The sequence below is a fragment of the Coffea arabica genome, chromosome 8c, assembly GCF_036785885.1.
Source record: "Coffea arabica cultivar ET-39 chromosome 8c, Coffea Arabica ET-39 HiFi, whole genome shotgun sequence".
NCBI classification, from domain to species: Eukaryota; Viridiplantae; Streptophyta; class Magnoliopsida; order Gentianales; family Rubiaceae; genus Coffea; species Coffea arabica.
Genome location: NC_092325.1, coordinates 37,780,908 through 37,799,769, shown reverse-complemented (window position 1 = coordinate 37,799,769; position 18,862 = coordinate 37,780,908). Strand labels below are relative to the sequence as shown.

Here is an 18,862-nt window from a genome sequence, read left to right as displayed (position 1 = left end):
ATTTAATTGTAACGGATTGGAAATATGAACCAAAACCAGTCATGTTTATTATTAAGTGCTTCCTAAACCAATCATCTTTAGCATTAAGACCCTCTATTATTGTAGCCATAAAAGCTACTCAACAATCATAAAAGAAGATGTAAAGCATTGCAATTACATTTGTAAGTGATTTAAACACCACTTAAAAGCTTGACAATCACGTGGAATATAAGCCAATTGCAAATGAGAGGATACAATAGTCAAACCCAACTCAACTATACATCATAATGTTGCACATTTGGCTTAATCACTTGCATTTGATTTTTTTCTTACCTAAATTATCCCCGAAGATGACAGATGAAAATTTTCCAACGGTCACGTATAAACTCCATATATATATATATATATATATATATATATATATATATATAGGATAAGATTTAGTCTCTTTTTATTTATTTTCAACGTCTACATATTTAGTCCTTTAAACTTTAATTTATCTGGGTTCTCAAATTTTAAAATTAACTTTCTCAAAGACTACTGTCTTTGGTGATTATGCAAAAATGAGGAGAAAGTGACTGGTACAGATTCCAAAAGCAAGGGAAGGAATAAAAAGATAGCAAATCGAAACATTTATATGAGAGGAGTTTAAACATAGAGTTCTTGCTTATGTTTTTTCTTCACTTTTTTTTTAAAACATTTTTTCCTTTCCTAAACTCCCAAATTAAGGAGGCCTATTTGATGTTCAGAGATTGACATTCTTTACCTCACGTTAGCTTTCATATAAACCAATGCAGTTATTGCATAAGGTGGTAAAATTTAGAGTAAAATGGCCTTCAAGAGCTTGTTGGCAAAAACTAATCCAAGTTTCACTCCTTTATTTGGCCTAGCTGATATTTATTCCGATAATTGTAAAAATGCCCTGAATTTCTCACGTTGTTAGATACAAATTTATCGAGGAGAAGAGTTTGCTTTTGAAAGAAAAAGTGAAAAAAAAAGATTGCCAAACTTATTACCTACATATGGGAGAACTTACTACCCATTTGGATTGTTATTTTTAGGAAGTTCTGTGAAAAAAAATGTATTGTATCAATTTGATATATGTGAAATAAAAAGATAATTGAGAAATATGTTCATTAAAATGTAAAAATTTTTCTGTAAAAATCTACCACTTGATTTTTAGCACCCCATAAAATGGAAACTACTTTGTATTAATATAAAAAGCTAGCACTTAATACATTTTATTTTTGAGTATTTAATGGAGTTGTCAAACACCTGCTAAGACTTGCAAGGAGAAAAGAAAAGGGAGCAGCAGGGGAGAGGAGCTTGAGGAAGGAACTATGTATAATTGGTCCACATATCAATAAGTTTAACTCGTTTATTGCACGTTCTCATATGGACGAATAGTTTCAAGAAAGTTTCGATCTGTAGCCAGCTTTTTACGTGCATTGTTGTTATTGGTCGGGTTATAAACTCCGAACCCTAAAGGGGTACTTTCAAAAACCCCAAGGGAGGTTTTTGATTATTTCACTGTCCTTCTCTCAAGTTTTAAAAATTATACTAATCTCTTTTAAGGTTAATTATCTTGTAATATTTAGACTTAATTGATAATTAAAAAATAATATTATGAGAGAAAAGATAATATGATTCCATCATTGTCACTCAACTACTATATTATTTAATTTATTTAATACCAACCTACACATTAAAGAAAAATATTAAAATTTGCTATTTATTATTAGGAATCAAATCACATATAGTATCAAAAAATAATATGTCATTTTATATTTGTCACTTAATACAAAATCCAAATTACTCTTTTCAGTTACATACCCATTGTCAAACATTATTAACAACAAATAATAAAAAAATTTGTAACCAAAATATTATAGAGATCAAACTTTAACATCATAAATATTCTTATGAATATATTAAGGTTAGTTATTGAGAATTTTATGGTATTGAAGTTCATTCCTTATAATATTTTGATTACAAATTTTTGATTATTTATTGTTGATCGTGTTTGACGATGAGTTTAGAGTTGAAAAGAGCAATTCAGATCTTATATTAAATAAAAAATATAAAATGATATACAATTTTTGATGTCATATGTGATTTAATCTCTGCTGATAAACAATAAATTCTAGTATTTTTTAAATGTTTGGACGGGTATAGATTAATTAAATAATTTAGTAAATGAGGAGCAATGGTGGAATTATATTATTTTCTCTCTCATAATATCACTTTTTAATTATTGATTGAACTTAAAAGTTACAAAATAATAGACCTCAAGAAAATTAGTGTAATTTTTAAAATTTAGAAAGAGGCAAATGAAATAGTTAGAAATCCCAAGAGAGGTTTCTGAAATTTTTCCTTTTCTAAAAGCCCCGAGCCCCCGACCATACCGGGAATTTTACACTTATTCGTTCTTTGGAAAAAAGAAAGGCAGCAAACGTGCAATAGATTGATACTTGGAAGCTTGAAAAGCACTGCTGACGGGACCCCATGCAAGCCACTGGTCGGTACTTTTGTACATCATCAATGTTGCTATCAATCCACTGGACCTTTGACTGCCACAACCTCTTTGGTGGTGGGGTGGGAGGCAGCTTGAAAAGCACTGCTGACGGGCATGCAAGCCACTGGTCGGTACTTTTGGCACATCATCAATGTTGCTATCAATCCACTGGGCCTTTAACTCACCACCACCTCTTTCGTGGGGGTGGGAGGTAAGAAATAAAAAATGTGTTCCTTACCTCCCATAAAAAATGTCACATTTCAGTGATTTATCTCCAAAAAATTCAGGAGAATGCGCTGTGCATCCATCTGATCTGATAGTGGTTCAGTCCCCTCCGACTTATTCCTGGATCTCTTTAGGCCCGTCCCCTTCCCCTTAGTATAGAATATATTAGGTTTATCGTCTCCGAAAAAAAAAAAATCAATGTTGCTATCAATCAAAACCAAAAACAAACTCCATAAATTTGACAAATTCAAGCATTTTTGAATGGTTATCCCAATTTTTTCATAAAAGAAAATTTCATTAATAGGTTGTTGAAAATCCTCCAACACGATTTGATTTACATTATTGTTCTAAAAGCAAATTAAACATACACCAGAAATTATTGCAATTTAACAAATATAATGATCTAACAAATTAATTATCAACAGATTTGAAAAATATAATAATTTTCACCATTATCTTCTAATTGATAAATTACTGCAACTCCTTTCTCTGTCTTGTAATCATCAAATCTATTAATCAACGGTTTTAAACTCCAATAACTATGTTGGTGAGACGGCACCGGCATTTCTGCATTACTAACGTCAATTACACCAGTTTCAATTGCATCATGCAATACGAATATAAATAGTAGTACTACAAAAGACGATTAAGACAGAGGTGTAAAGAAACACAACATTTTTTTTGCTTATCAAAAGTTGTATCAATCTCATTCGTTCAAATTCAAATTCAAATTCAATTTATTGGTGAAAATTCCATCCCTAATATGGTGGCGCCAGTGGGTAATTGAACAACGGTCAAGAAAAGAAACCAGCGGGCATAATTTTGGTTCCACGTAACTTTCAGCAGTTGCTCTTTTTAAAACTTGTGGTTCAATCAGATTACAACGAATCAGTGGTGTTCTATCAGCCGACCGGCGAAGGATTTGTGGCTGAGAAGCAATTCTATTTACCACCTCAAAATTCGTCAGAGTCCTTTCCCGTGGGAAGATGCATAAGCAATTCGTGCCTCATGGAAAGGTGTTCAAAGGAGCCACGAAAATCCTGCCCTTCTCCGCCCTCGTGTAAATTATGGAATGTGCCTAGCCCATGGTTGTTTTTTTGTGGGATGCCTGCAAATTGTACTACTGAGGAGTATCCCCTAGTTATGAACTTTTCTTGCCTACATAATAAAGAATAGCTTTGTTTTTGTTTTTTAAAAAAGAAAAAGAAAAACGTTTTTAACATTTTATTAGGTGGGTTCAAGCTCTTTTTGGTTACCGAACTTAATCCAGTTGCAAACTATGACAAACTAGTTAAAAAGTAGGACGATTCTGACAAATAAGAAGAAGAAGAAGAGCAAGTCAATCTTCCTTCCAGTTGAGTATTATGTGAAACTTTTACACGACATGCTAGTTTCCCATGCAACCCATTTGATCTTTTACTGCATCGTAAGGACAATTGTGCATGATCAATTCAACTTGCCTCAAAGTCTTGGTTAACAATCTTCCTTAGTATTTCATGGATTGGGTAATCAGTTTATTTGCAATTTCGCCGACCTTAACCCGCAAGAAGCGGTTCAGTGAAATTGCATTCCATATTCTAACCCTATTGAATCAGCTACCTGCTAATTGATTAACTTGTAAGATGGTGTCGGGTAAATAGGGTAATCTAGCCTTCTTGTACTTATAGAGAAAAAGAAAATATGAAATTAGATTAACAAAGAAAACAATACAACAATTATCCAAATTATTATCCAAATTAATAAGAATGTTTAATCCTACAACTCTAGAAAAACTACCAATAAAATAGAAAATCAGAACACAATAGATAATTAAAACATAAAATATTCTAAACATTTGTTTTTGTTTTCTCTACTTCTTGAAAATTATTAACTCATTTTTCATTAAGAATGAGGGTTACCTCACAACCAAATATGTATGTTCTAAACATTAAAAACAAAATAAGTAGAGTGGTAAAGTGGATAAAATTTATGAGGAAGAAAAAGAAATTTTAAAGAAAGACAAAAGATAGAGTAGTAGAGTAAATGAAATTAGTGGTAACAAATATAGGAATTGGAAAAAATAAATCGAAGATCAAGTTAAATATACAAGTTTATAAGTTGTGAAAAATAAAATTTACAGTGGCATGGGTCTCGTAACTTAAATTATTAGCAAATGATTAAGTAATTATGGATTGAGATTTGGATATTAATTATCTTAATCAACCTTACACACACGCGGGTAGGTTCGGATAATCGCTGTTTTTGAAAATTGAAAATCATATCTTAACCTAATTTTTCAAGTAGGGAACCAGCTAACCTTATTATTTTGAAAATTATGAGTTAGTTATCCTATTTTTCTGTTTGGAACAATCTGGCTTTCTTGATTACTTGCCTTTTCAATTCTTTTTGAACACCCCTACTTATTGCTGCTTTTTCATCAATTTTATAGAAATAAAAGGTAGAAAATTGATGCCTATGCGTCTAAAAAACTTTCCATTCACATCATTATCTATTAATTGCTCAAATATTACCCAAATAAAAACTCGCTTTGCACATCCATATCTTCATCAACTATATAATTATGAAAATAATTGCTCTGACCATTTTGTTAAGTGAAGATTGACAGGGTGTCGAAGCCTGTACAATAATAAAATTAAACCTAATCGCCAGTTAAAATGACCAAGACCTAATTCCAAGTACTGGAGCATGGACTCTAGGTGTGCAATGGGTTACTTGATTCACCCTGTTCCCGAAGAGTTTGCTTGATCTGATATATCCGAATGGGATGGTTTTTTTTTTTTTCACAAATAATTACGAATTTGTAAACAGGGCAAGTAGGGTCGTATCTTCAGGGACTGAGTATATTTGTCTCTTAAGAAATCCAAAGTAACACAGTGGGTGATTTTGTAGGAATGACGACAATCAAATAAATTCAAATAAGAAAATAAAAATAAATACTAACTAGAAATTAAACGGCAATTCACTAAACTTAACGTAACAATAATTAAAGATCCAAAACAATTAAAACAAGAAGACAATTAAAAATAAAATAAAATAGGCAACTAAAAATCAAATGGCAATTCACTAAAATCAAGGTAATATTAATTAACGGTCTAGCCAAGAAATAACTTCAGCAATGGTTCACCTAATTGATCATCGATGCAACGGCAATTCCAATTATTTATCAATAAATATGTTATAACTACCAAACAAGCGATGGCAGTCAACCCTTCCTTACTGTGTCGGTGATTAAAGTACGCCCGTTAATCACTGCTCTAATTAGGAAATAATTCTAAGTACGCCCGTAAGATTTAATTCGCCAATTGCCTTACGTATTAGAGGAGTCCTATTCTAACCAAATACCGCACTATCAGGGTTATTTCAGATTAGCCCGCGTATCTCCCTGACACAAACTTAATCGTGCCAGTTGTCACTAATTTAAGGCAATTAAACAATTACGGATTTAATGCCCTAATTGACAATAGATTACCAAATCAATTAATTATCCGGATCCAAGACAATCAATTAATTAAATAACCATAAGCTTAGCAATCAAGAAATATGCGAATACCAATAAATTAAAGGAAAAGATTAAATTAAATTGATCTCACAATTTTTTTTAGGCGAACCAAAGCCTCCGTTGTTCCCTAACTAGAGTAGAAAAATTAATTCATGTTTGACGCGAAAAATCCACGCAAAATTGAAACAAGAGCTGCGGCAATTGTCTGCATTTTGGGAAGCCCCAATTGGTCGAACAATTAAAAAGCAAACGAATGTTACAAGTAACAATTGAATCTCTTAATTGTCCCCAGCATCCGTAGAGCAAGGCCACTCAAAAGAAACAAGAAGGAAAAGTCAAAGAAAGTAGGCTCCAATCTCTTGGCATGTTAAGAAGCAAAAGAACCGAAAAGGGATTCTCCCCAGAAAAAGTCAAAAGCAAGACTAAACTAAAAGAGGAGAAAATTAAAAGCTAAGCTATTGCTTCTCATTGTTTCTCCTCTTTCTAACATTTTATTACAGAAGTAAGAATTTATGTAAATAAATCTAATTCCTACAGTAACTTTAAAAACCGGCAACTTTTGAAGTCCTGTGAGGGACTTATCTATCCCACAGTAATCCCCACAGTAATCTCATTGTTTCTCCTCACAACCGTGGAGAATGCCTTCAAATGGCTAAGAAGAAAAGTCAAAAGTGAGGCTAAGCTAAAGGACGAAAAGCTCAAAAGTAATGAGATCCTCTCGTCCGCTTAGGGATGACAACGGGGTGGGGTTGGGGCGGGGGACCCCTCCCCTGTCCCCCGTCCCGTCCCGCCCCCGCCCCCGCCCCCGCCTCGCTTCCCCCGCGGGAGCCCCCGCGGGGTTAATAAAATTTTATTATAATTAAATTTTAATAAATAATCAAGTACTAAAATATCAACACATCACCGAATTATTATTCATTGTAATTTTACAATTGAAACTCATAAAAACAATCAAACAGAAGTTATTTGAATACAATCCAATATGATGAAATAAATATAACTAAAATAGTCAAGTTTTCACTTTTAGTACAAATGCAATCACTAATTCATTATTGTGTTTGTGCTTTTTTTTTTGAGAAAAAAGTGTTATTCTATTAAGTGTAATTAGAAATTTAGTATAAATGTATTAGTAAATTTAGTATAACTAATTAATAAATTTTATTAGTAGACATGTATAATTATTCATATAATTGATAATATCAATTATATTACATAAACTACTATACATTATATAATACATCTAATTAATAATATCATTATCATAAGTTTATAACTAATTAACTTACATATTATATATAATTATATATATATTTTTTGCGGGTGGCGGGGCGGGGGATGGGGCGGGGGTATACTCCCCCGTCCCGCGCCCCGTTTTTCCCCCCGCCTCCGCCCCTCTCCCGGCCCCAACCCCCGCCCCGAGAGCCCCCCGCGGGCACCCGCCCCCATTGCCATCCCTACGTCCGCTGCAATCTTCCATTTTGTATCTGATAATCTCCTCCTTGCACTGTGCAGCGGCTTTCAGGGAAAACAAGATGTTAGTCAAATGATCGAAAAGGACTTGTGTCCCTTTTTCCAAAAATGCCCTTGCAAGCCTTCTATTTTATTTCTTTCCCAATGACTGTCAAAGTAGCAGTGATTGTGATATTTTTTATTCACTCCCTGAAATAAATGCAAATTACAAAAAGTGAGTAGAATCCAGCAATTAATCCACATCAAGTCAGGTAATAGAAGAAATTAATAATAAAATAAATAGTAAAATTGCAACCTATTAAAGATCTCATAAACAGTGTTTCACACTTCAAGGTTGTACCTTGTTGGATCTTCACCTAAAGCATTTTCGTCCCTCACAAATTCAAAATAGAACAAATGATTTCATTCCAATGTTAACTGTATTCTTTTCGTTTTGCGAACAAAATGAAAACAAAAATGGACCATTTTGGTTTCTAAACACACTTCTGGCTCTTAATTAGTATTAGAAACTCATGCGACAAAACCATTAACTCTTAATTTTTACCAATTCCCCTCGTAAAAAAGAAATATTTAACCTAACCCAATTCAAAATAATTAGGGTCCATGTTGGGGCTCAATTGAGGAAGATCAACTGAGAGAGATGGGCTGATTCGCCGTGGCCACTAAAAAATGTTGGTGCAGCAAAGAATCATATGAAGATTCATGGCTTGTCGAAAACCCAATAAAGAAGTTCTATGGCTGCTCGTATTATGAAATAAGTTTTCCATGACAGTAAGAACATAAACGATTGAAAGAAGTTTAACATGATCCCTAGCAAGAGATGGATTCCATATTAATTGAACAACAAATGTGCACTAGTGGGAAGAAAGCATAAGCTTGAAGAGTACTGCATGGACTTACCCTTTAATTTTTGGTTTATTCTATTGATTTTCTTTTGTTCTATTTTAGTTTCATTTTTTTTTGTTGATGATGAACATTTAAAGCGTAACGCAGCAAGGTGTGAAATGTGCAACTGATTAAGGCGGCTGGCTAACTCAGGGGACTATCGAGGAATGTGAAAAACATGGACCGGCCAAGATTGAAGGAAGTAGTAGCAAAGAGGGAATGCAGAAGATATACATGCTTTTGGTTGTCCGAGTGATATTACATACGCAGGAGATGTCCAAACAGTAAATAGGACTGATTAATGAAGACGCTAGATTTTAAGGCCTCATCTTGTATGTGTGGAACAAAAAATGTACAATTTCAAAATGCAAGCCAGAATTTGTGGGATTTTCCTTTCTCATTGATAAAATTCAATCTTTTTCTGGACCATTGTTGGATGGAATCCTCTTACATGTACTTATTCACACCCAATTCTTCCGAGTCAAACTTGGATACCAGTGATTTTTCTATAAAAGCACCCCCATGTCCAATTTTTATAGACCACAGACAATATTAACAACTCTGACACATTTGTTCATGCAATCACAGGTATCAATCCAACAAATTATACCTGAAATCATCACTTTTACGTCCAAACCTTCTATGGCAGTAACCATGGAACTTTCCTCAATCTTGTGGAGTCTATTCTCAATGCTCATTCCAATGTTGTTGTCAAGCCTAATTAGACAGAAAAAATCCAACCCTCCTTCCCCTTTACCTCCAGGTCCAAAGTCCTTGCCTTTTGTGGGATGCATTTTCCAAATGCTAAGAAACAGACCAACATTTGAGTGGATGCACAAAATCATGCATGAGATGAACACCGAAATCGCTTGTTTTCGTCTTGGTGGCATTCATGTCATTCCAGTCACTTCTCCTGAAATAGCTCGTGAGTTTCTCAAGAAGCAAGACTCAATTTTCTCCAGCAGGCCTGTTTGCATGTCTGCAGAACTTCCCAGCAGCAAATACCTATCGGCAGTTCTTTCTCCTTCAGGCAATCAACAGAAGAAAATGAAGAAAATTGTCATTTCCAGCGTGCTTTCGCCTGCTAAACACCGTTGGCTTCATGGCAAACGCATCAAAGAAGCCGATCATTTAGTTAATTACATACTCAATCAATGCAATAATTCTTTGACCGGTGGCGAAGTGAACATAAGAATTGCTGCAAGGCATTACTGCGGGAATGTCACGCGGAGGATGTTTTTCGACAAAAGATTCTTCGGGAGAGGTACGGAAGATGGAGGACCAGGGACTGAGGAAGTAGAGCATGTTGAAGCTCTCTTCACAATTCTTGATCATTTGTTTGCGTTCAGTTTATCAGATTATGTTCCATGGATGAGGAGTTTTGATATGGATGGACACGAAAAAATCCTTAGCATGGCTGTTGGAAGTGTGAGAAAGTACCAAGATCCTGAAATTGATAGAAGGATTGAAATGTGGAAGAATGGCTTGAAGAAGGAAGAGGAAGACCTTTTGGACGTCCTGATCATGCTTAGAGATGGAACTGGTAGGCCATTGCTGACAACTGAAGAGATCAAAGCACAAATTATGGTAAAGACAAACCCTATTCTCCATATTCTAAACATTAATTAGTCATAAGGTAGCAATTCTCAAATTATGATAGTTTTTGAAATGAATCTTCAATAATACGTTTTCTAAACAACATATTTACTTAATGCGTTTTTTGAGAAATAAATGCCTAAACAAATCAATGAATCTATTTTGTAAATGTGTTTTTTAGTAAAATATTGCATTCACTAAACACATTTTTTCATCCTTTGTGTGGGACTATAAAAAAATCATGCTTTGGGAATCGTAATGCAAATGTCTTACCTTTTGAGAGTTATAATTTCAAAAGTTGTAAGAGTTTCCAAATAATGAGAGTTCTGAAACAAATAAATACGTTGTCTTAAGGAAAAGATTCCTAAACAAGTAAAAGCACTTTTAAGAAAATAACTAATTAACTAAATGCATATTTTACCATTTGGGAAGAGGTTTGGAAAACACCACTATTTGAGAATTGATATTTAAAAAGTTCCATCTTTTCAAAATTTACTCGAAAATGTTCACCATGTCCCATAATTTTCTATATTGCTTTGAAGTTTCGATTATGTCACCAGTACATGGCATGAGAAAACATGTAGACGATCAATGTTTCCCTTACTAACTGATTTCAAACATGACTTTTACAGGAACTAATGTTAGCAGCAGTGGATAATCCCTCAAATGCTATCGAGTGGGTGCTAGCAGAGATGCTAAATCAACCCGAATTACTTCAGAAAGCCACACAAGAACTGGACACTGTAGTTGGAAGGGATAGACTGGTTCAGGAATTTGATCTCCCGCGGCTGAAATACATAAAAGCATGTATAAAAGAAGCCTTTCGACTCCACCCCATTTCGCCATTTAATGTTCCTCACGTATCTACTCAAGACACCATTGTCGGAGGCTACTTCATCCCAAAAGGCAGTCATGTATTGCTAAGTCGTCTTGGACTGGGCCGGAACCCAAGAATTTGGGAGGACCCTCTCAAGTTCAAGCCTGAGCGTCACCTGGACGATTTGGATGAATTGAAAGTGGATCTCAATAATCAAGAATTACACTTTTTGTCATTCAGCATTGGAAGGCGTGGATGTCCAGGAGTTCAGTTGGGTTCTACAATGTGTATCATGTTGCTAGCTAGGCTTCTTCACAGTTTTACTTGGGAAATTCCTAGAGGTCTTTCACGGATTGACTTAACTGAGTCACCTCTTTTTGCCATTGCTAAACCACGGTTAGCAATTTTATAACAATACTACGTGTGTATTATCAACGTCTTGCGGCTGGACATGGTACAGCTCTCTGTTAAGGCTATTAGGTAGAAATTAAGAGTCGCATATTTGCAGTTATGCTTAGTGTCTTAGTGTAACAGTTGATGGTCGTGAAGATATTAGTCAATTATCTTCAAGGTTGAGCAATTATTATCATCTCATCTCTGCTCAACTAGCCTATTTTACATCATCCAGAATCATGTATGTGTATGTTCACGAAAAAAAATAAAATAAAATGTGTATGTTTGAAGTTATGATTCCTACAATGCTTATGCTTTCATATTATCAAAATATAGAAGTTCTAATGTTTAAATGGGCTCATCCAATGTAGCCCAAGACTAGGGGAGATCGTCACTTGAACCTAACGCTTTAAGGGTTGAGTCTTGGAGGGTGTTTACCTTGCTTATTAATTCAGCATAGGAGAGTCGAGATAACTTGTACTGTGTATCTTAAATGAACCTAACCCTCGTAGGGTAACTTCTGTGTATCCTGGGTAGAATTAAATGAAGTCTCTCTGTTATGTTTCAAGAGAAGGAATAGTACAGTAGAAGAGAGATAAGGCTCTTAAGTATTCTCCAAAGTATAAAACGAATAAAGTTGAGAACGAAATCTTTTTCTGTACAAGTATGTCAAGGAGTAGAGTTTGAATTGGATCTATTTTATCTAGACTTAGATCCATCGAATTTATTTGCACCAATATATTAAAATTGACTAAATTTTGCCTTCTGATTAATCATTAAAAATTTTGTTATATTTTTGATCCATTTTTCTCCGTTCAAATGTTTCGTGAAATTTGTACTCTAAAATATTCTCAAAATATTCATTTTTAGAATATTGATTTATAGATCAAAAGAAAAGTAATGATACAATCGAATGATTTTATATAATTATAGTAATTTTAATATAAATAAATGGAGAGAGAGCAATGGTGAGAATCCCAATTCCATGTAGAAAATGTGTTAGTAGTATCAAAGTATAGGAAAGATAGAATGAGGATGGAAGGCCCGTGCCATTTGTGGAGAAACCCAAACTCCAATGGGTTGAAATTAGGTCACCATTCACCACCGCTTAATGCCTTTTTGCTTAGTTTGGGTTCTCACTGATAGGTTGTCGAAGCCTGTGCAATAATAAAACCTGCTCAAACTAAAAGTAATTTCTGTAGATAGTGGTAAGTAGGGTCGAATCCATAGGGACTGGGAGTAATTGTTTCTTTTCAAATTCACAGTAACAAAGGGGGTGTTTTTGTGCAGAAGGTGACAATAAAAGAAGTTCAAATAAAATCTAAGAAACTACTAAAAATTAAATAACAAATTACTAAAATCAAATGAGTGATAATTAAGGATCTAGCTAAGGAATAACTTCAACAATGGTTCACCTAATTGATCATCGATACAAAGCCAATTGCAATTATTTACCAATAAATAGATTATAACTGCCAAACAAGCGATGACAGTCAACCCCTCCTTACTGTGTCGGTGATTAAGGTATGTCCGTTAATCACTGCTCTAATTGAGAAATAATCCTAGGTACGCCCGTAGGATTTACCTTCCCAATTGCCTTACGTATTAGAGGAGTCCTATTCTAACCAAATAACGCACTACCAGGGTTATTTCAGATTAGCCCGCGTATCCCCCTGACACGAATCCAATCATGCCAGTTATCACTATTTTGAGACAATTAAACAATTACGGATTTAACGTCCCAATTGACAATAGATTATCAAATTAACTAATTATCCGGATCCAAGACAATCAATTAATTAAACAATCATAAGCACTGTAATCAGAGAATATGCGAATACCAATAAATAAAAGCAAAAGATAAAATTAAATCGATCTCATAATTTTTAGGCAATCCAAAACATCCGTCGTTTCTTGACTAAAATGGGAAAATTAGTTCATATTGAATGCTAAAAACCCACACGCAATTGAAGAGAAAGCAGCTGTCATCGTCCTTTGAGATTTGGGGAATTCAAATCGTCCAAGTGTTGACTAGATCGTAAGCCACAGGAAGTAATTGATAGCTTTTTCTTTGTCTGACATACACTGGGTAGAGAAGCTACCCAAAATTCCTAAGAGAAAAAAAGTCAAAATCCTAAGCTAAAACTAAAGAAACGGAAAAACTAAGAGGACAAGCCGGAACGTCCTTCCTCCGCTATTCTTTTGGTTTTTATCCTCTGCCTCCTCCCCAGATGTGCGGCGGCTCTTAGGAGAAAGAAACCCTTCGTCCGTCATTCCTTTGCAGAAATTATCGAAATGGGCGTGACATCTTCTTTTCCAAAAATGCCCCTGGGGCAAGCTCTATCTCTTGGGCTCATTTTCTGTTAAATTGGTACTTATTATCATAATTTCGTTCTACTCCCTGAAATGAATGCAAAATATTAAAAGTGAGTAGAATTTAACAATTAATTCACCTTGGATCAGGTAATAGGGGAAATTAATAATAAAATAAATGATAAAATTGCAACCTATCACTCACACTACACAGTAGCCAAACTTTTCAACACTTAAGAATTTTCTTTCATTTTCTATCAAGGTATTTCTCGTGTACTTACCAGTTTTCTCGAGTTAAAAAACCGTCATTACACGTACGATGTATTACAATACTTGGGTGCATGGCATATCTATAGTCTGGACAACAGAAGATTTGGTGCCTCAAGTTCTCGACAGTTTTTGAAGGGACCTACGTGCATATAGAAAATTTCAGTCAAAACCACATATTTGCTTGGATATATCACCCATCCTGCATGCGAAGAAGCAAGACGTAAACACTACCAATTTACTGCAAACTTTCTGTTGAAACAATGACAATGAAATTAAGGTGATGGGACCTCCAAAAGCCAACAGACAATCGAAAATTTTGCTTGTTCAGGACCACTACGTTTTCTTAATGAATAGTGATTAGATGGTACGAAATTAGGTTAACTAAGGTCTAAAACTATCTCCAAAAGCTGAAATTATAAAAGAGAAATGAAAATTAGAGATTAGGACTTTCAACTACAAACTATGACAGTTCAATATCTACGTCACGTAATTTTGATACTATAACTGACATGTACAGGATGTAAAGAGTACCTAAATATGGATATTATAAAGTTTTACAAGTAATTTGTGCTCCTCTCCCACTTATTATGCAGTATTATTTTATTTTATAATATATAAAAAGGAGTTCATCTAAAACTCATTCTTTGACTTTCTTCTGCCAAATTTGAGGTTAATTTAGGTATCAAAATCATGGATAATATTCATTTTAGACTTGTACACAAGTTATACATGTATGCAATTCGGACATAATCACTTTTTTCTCCTAAATTAACTAGTAATCCGGTACTTAGGGTTCCCGCTTCATCTTGGAAGAGGTAAGGTTTCAGATTTTGGGGAGGTAAGATAGGCTATACTTGGGAGAATCCTTTCGTGGAAGTCCAAGTTCTTGTCTCAGGGGGCCAAGCTCGTTCGCATAAAGCACGTCCTATCATCTATTCCCTTGCACTTATTATCGGCCGCGGTCCTACCGGCTGCAATCTTCACCATTATTGAGAAGGTTTGTTCTAATTTCTTGTGGGGATCGAACAAGGGGGGGCCTCGATATCATTGGATTCGATGGGATCAGTTGTGCTTCTCGATGGAGGAGAGAGGAGTAGGCTTTCGCCTCCTCCGGGACGTATATACGGCCTTCTCCTTGAAGTTATGGTTGAAGTTCCACATGGGGACTTCTTTCTGGGCCAAATTGCTACTAGCAAAATATTGTCGTTCTTGTCACCCATGTCAAGTGGAGTACAGTGTGGGGGCATCGGCTACCTAGAAACGACTGGTTAATGTGAGCTGTCAAGCGGAGCTTTCCATGCGGTGGTTGGTAAATGCGGGAACTTGTGATTTTTGGTATGACAACTGGTTGGGTAATGTGGCTCTTTTCCATAAAGTTTAGGTTCACAGGACCTTGACATTTAAGGATTTCCTTGTACATAGAAGGTGAAATTCAATGCTCCTTGCCCAATACTTCCCAAGGGACATCACGGCTCTGATATTACAGCAGCCACCCCCAGAGGCTGAGTGGCCGGACGAGATGGTGTGGATGCCGTCGACATCCGGGCAGTTCTCGTTATCTTCCGCCTTCCAGGAGGTCAGGCAATCTCGGAACGCCTCATGGCACTTCTCTCATATTTGGCATCCCCAGATCCCATTAAAAGTATCTTTTTTTATGCTCCGCCTACTACTGCAGAAACTCCCGCTCGATGATATCTTGGGTAAGTTTGGGGTCCAATTGCCGTTATAATGCTTCTGCTGCCGTATGGCAACGAGGGAATCTATTGAGCATATTTTTGCATTGGGACAACTTGCGAGGGAGATTTGGGGCTTCTTTGGGGCCATTTGTGGAATAGGTTTTCCTAGGGGTCAGTTGCATGACAGAGCGATGGCTTGGTGGTTGTCCAAGCAGTCGGAGGTCCAAAAATGGCTTGTGGTCTCTATTCTCCTGAGTTTCATCTGTTGGCACATATGGAAGGCGAGAAATAAAGTGCTTTCGAAAGGGATCAGATTGTCGTCTGGAGATATTTGTCATGGCATTTTCCAGGATATCGCTATGGCGGTTGCGGGCAAGTTTAACAAGGGCAGTTTCCCACCGACTTTTGATCAGTTTTTTGAAAGTCTTTTCCAACCCTCATCCCCGCTTTAGTGCAGGCTTGTCCGATGGTGGGCAACAGGTACGGGGATAGTGACACTTAATACAGATGGGTGTTCTAAGGGTAACCCAGGAATGAGTGGTGGGGGTGGTGTATTCCGGGCCTCAGATGGTCGAGCTTTGGTAGGATATTCAGTTTTCCTAGGGTCGGTATGAGTTTGCGTGCTGAGGTATTGGCTCTGTTAGCGGGTCTCCGACTTTGCGGTCAGAAAGGCTTTACACAGGTTTGAGTACAGTCCGACTCGTTGGTGTTAATAGGCATATTGCAACGCAGATTTCAGTGTCCGTGGCAGATTCGTAGAGAGGTATTCCAAATATGGCAGCTAGTTGAGGGTCCAGGGTAATTCTTTCACTGCTTTAGAGAAGCAAACACAGTGGCAGACATACTCGCTAATAAAGGTCTCTTGCACCCACTTGACCCGATTAGGGTTTATGATCAACCAAGTCGCCTGCCACAGCTGGCAAGAGGGGTAGTCAGGTTGGATAAATTAGGGCTTCCCGATTTCTTAAAAAACCTTCTGCGTAATTGGCCTAGGCTCCATTTATTGTAGTAGAACAATCAGGAAAGGGCAATTCCAAGACAGATGCGAGGGGAAATTCGCATGGATAGGAGATGGTGCACTCGTACTAGTTGCTTGATAGCATGTGATTTTTTTCTTGAAGTTGGGTTTATTGGCAGGGAAATTCATCTATTTATAAGGGAAAACTCTGTCAAGAAAAAAAATTCCTTTTCCCAACATCTTACTGGATTTCAAATTGGATACAATCTATTGTTAAAGTTAAAGTCTTTGACCTCAAAGAATAATAAATAAAAAAGGGTTTCCCTAATGGATGCCAAAAAAAAAAAACATAGTTTGAGAGTTGAGTCGATCTCTCAGTTTCTATCCCTTCATTAACCAGTAACATAGGTTGAAGAAGGAAGAGTTATTTTAATATTGTTGTTACCCAAAATCTTTTGGAAAAGGTGTGTAAAAATAGTAATTTACTTTACTTTTCTAAATTTACCTTTGTTTGATGATTGATTAATTGATAGTGCTTAGTCATTGGGGATTTATGCTAAAGTTGGTTTATGTTAAATTTAAGTTGGTTGTTCTTTACATGTATGGTTGTTCTTTTTTCTTGTCTGGTTTTACTGTGGCTTGAAGTTGAAAAGATTTTGATATTAGTTTATTTAGGACAGTTTGTTATTCAGTGTAGTATATGTGAATTCACTCAATAGATTTAGCAATGTATCTTTGTTTTTTTTCCCCTTTTTAGATCTAGTATAGGTACTTTATTTTGCCAAATTGGTTGCATCTAAACGGAACTAGAAATTTGAAATTCTATTATTGGTTGGCATGCGTTGTATGGGACCGTGTTCAAGGTCTTATTTCTAGGACTAAAACTAGAAGTTTTCCTTTGATGACACCTTCCTTCAGCTCCCCAGAAAGAGTTTAGGGATGTTATCGATGATAGTTACTAGTTTGACAACATCAATTTAATTTCATTTTATCCAGAGGATGTAGTTTTTTTTTTAATGCAAATATCCTTCAACATTTGTCTTCGACATAGACCTTACACTCTTTTCCTTTCTCGATTTTAAATATTTCCCAAATAACTATGATCCAAAATAAAGCTTAAGGGCAACTGAAAACTCAAGCACCCTAGTCCTGCACCTTGTGCGGGTTTCATTCCCATGTATTATACAGCTAAAGCTCTTAATTTCAAGATTTCTTCCAAGTATATACATATATATATATATATATATATATATATATATATATATATATATCCTTATACTATATAAGAATGAGTTTAGGGTAAAAATATTCTATGGATTTCAACTGTAAGGGTAGGGCTATTTTGGGAATGTAAGAGTTTAAAGTGCAATTGAAATATTGAATACAAGTCATTATAGCTAATTTAGTTTTGTTGTAATTACTTAGATGCCCTTTTAGACATTTAAAACTAGGGGTGACAGATATCCGATTGAACATTGGGTATAACTAAATTCAGCTTGTGTTTTAGTGAAATAACATAAAAGCCCTTCTAATCATTTAATTGTATTAACATCCAAGTCTCTTAATTTTTTAAAGCATTTCTCATCAGTTATCTACAAACTTATGATATATAGATATTAAGACACAATTAATGCCAATTAGTAGAGAAGTTTGCTTTCTTGGCCGTTACCCCCATCTGTTCATATTCATTTCATTTACTTACAACTTTCTTCCACCACAATCATGTAGCCTATTAAATTTGGATATTACTATATTAGCTACTCCTCTTCCCCATTTTGCAACACCTTTCTCAATAAGTATATTTTCTTTAGCCAATCTACTTTTTGATTGTAAGAAATCTCAATAGGTATGTTTTCTTTAACCAATCTACTTTTTGGTTGTAAGAAATCTGTAATCTTGACGGTTGTATGTGTGATAATTTTTTAGTATTTTAATTCAATTGTCCATATTAGATAGGTATGATAGGGAGGAGATCACATTTGTTAATTATTATTTGTGGTTTAAAGTAAGTTTATCATTATAAATTTTCCCATATGCAGATTGCATCTACTTTTGTTTTTTTAATTATTAGTTATGATAATTTTCAAATTGTTTGTTATTTTATTGATGATTCTATTTAGGCAAATTTTTCACTTCGTTTGATTTGCCAATAGGTTTAACTATCTACTTAAAACTATTTGGCTGCAAATCTAAAGTATGTATTTCATTACTTTTAATTGTTTTCTTGAATTGAGTGGTCTAAGATGTTTTAGTACTTTATTTGACG

General features: G+C 35.2%; 1 protein-coding gene across 2 annotated transcripts; it reads left to right on the top strand.

The window, feature by feature from the left end:
• Positions 1 to 9,238: 9,238 nt before the first annotated feature.
• LOC113706069 (tryptophan N-monooxygenase CYP79A68-like) lies at positions 9,239 to 11,426 on the top strand. Of its 2 annotated transcripts, XM_072062416.1 has the most exons (3): positions 9,239 to 10,009; positions 10,106 to 10,160; positions 10,802 to 11,426. In XM_072062416.1, exons 1-3 carry the CDS (start codon positions 9,264 to 9,266, stop codon positions 11,396 to 11,398), a joined length of 1,398 nt encoding a protein of 465 aa, XP_071918517.1. In that variant the 5' UTR covers positions 9,239 to 9,263; the 3' UTR covers positions 11,399 to 11,426. The 2 variants fall into 2 exon arrangements, with proteins under 2 accessions (XP_071918517.1, XP_027083761.2); XM_027227960.2 differs by having other exon boundaries at positions 9,239 to 10,160.
• Positions 11,427 to 18,862: the final 7,436 nt, after the last annotated feature.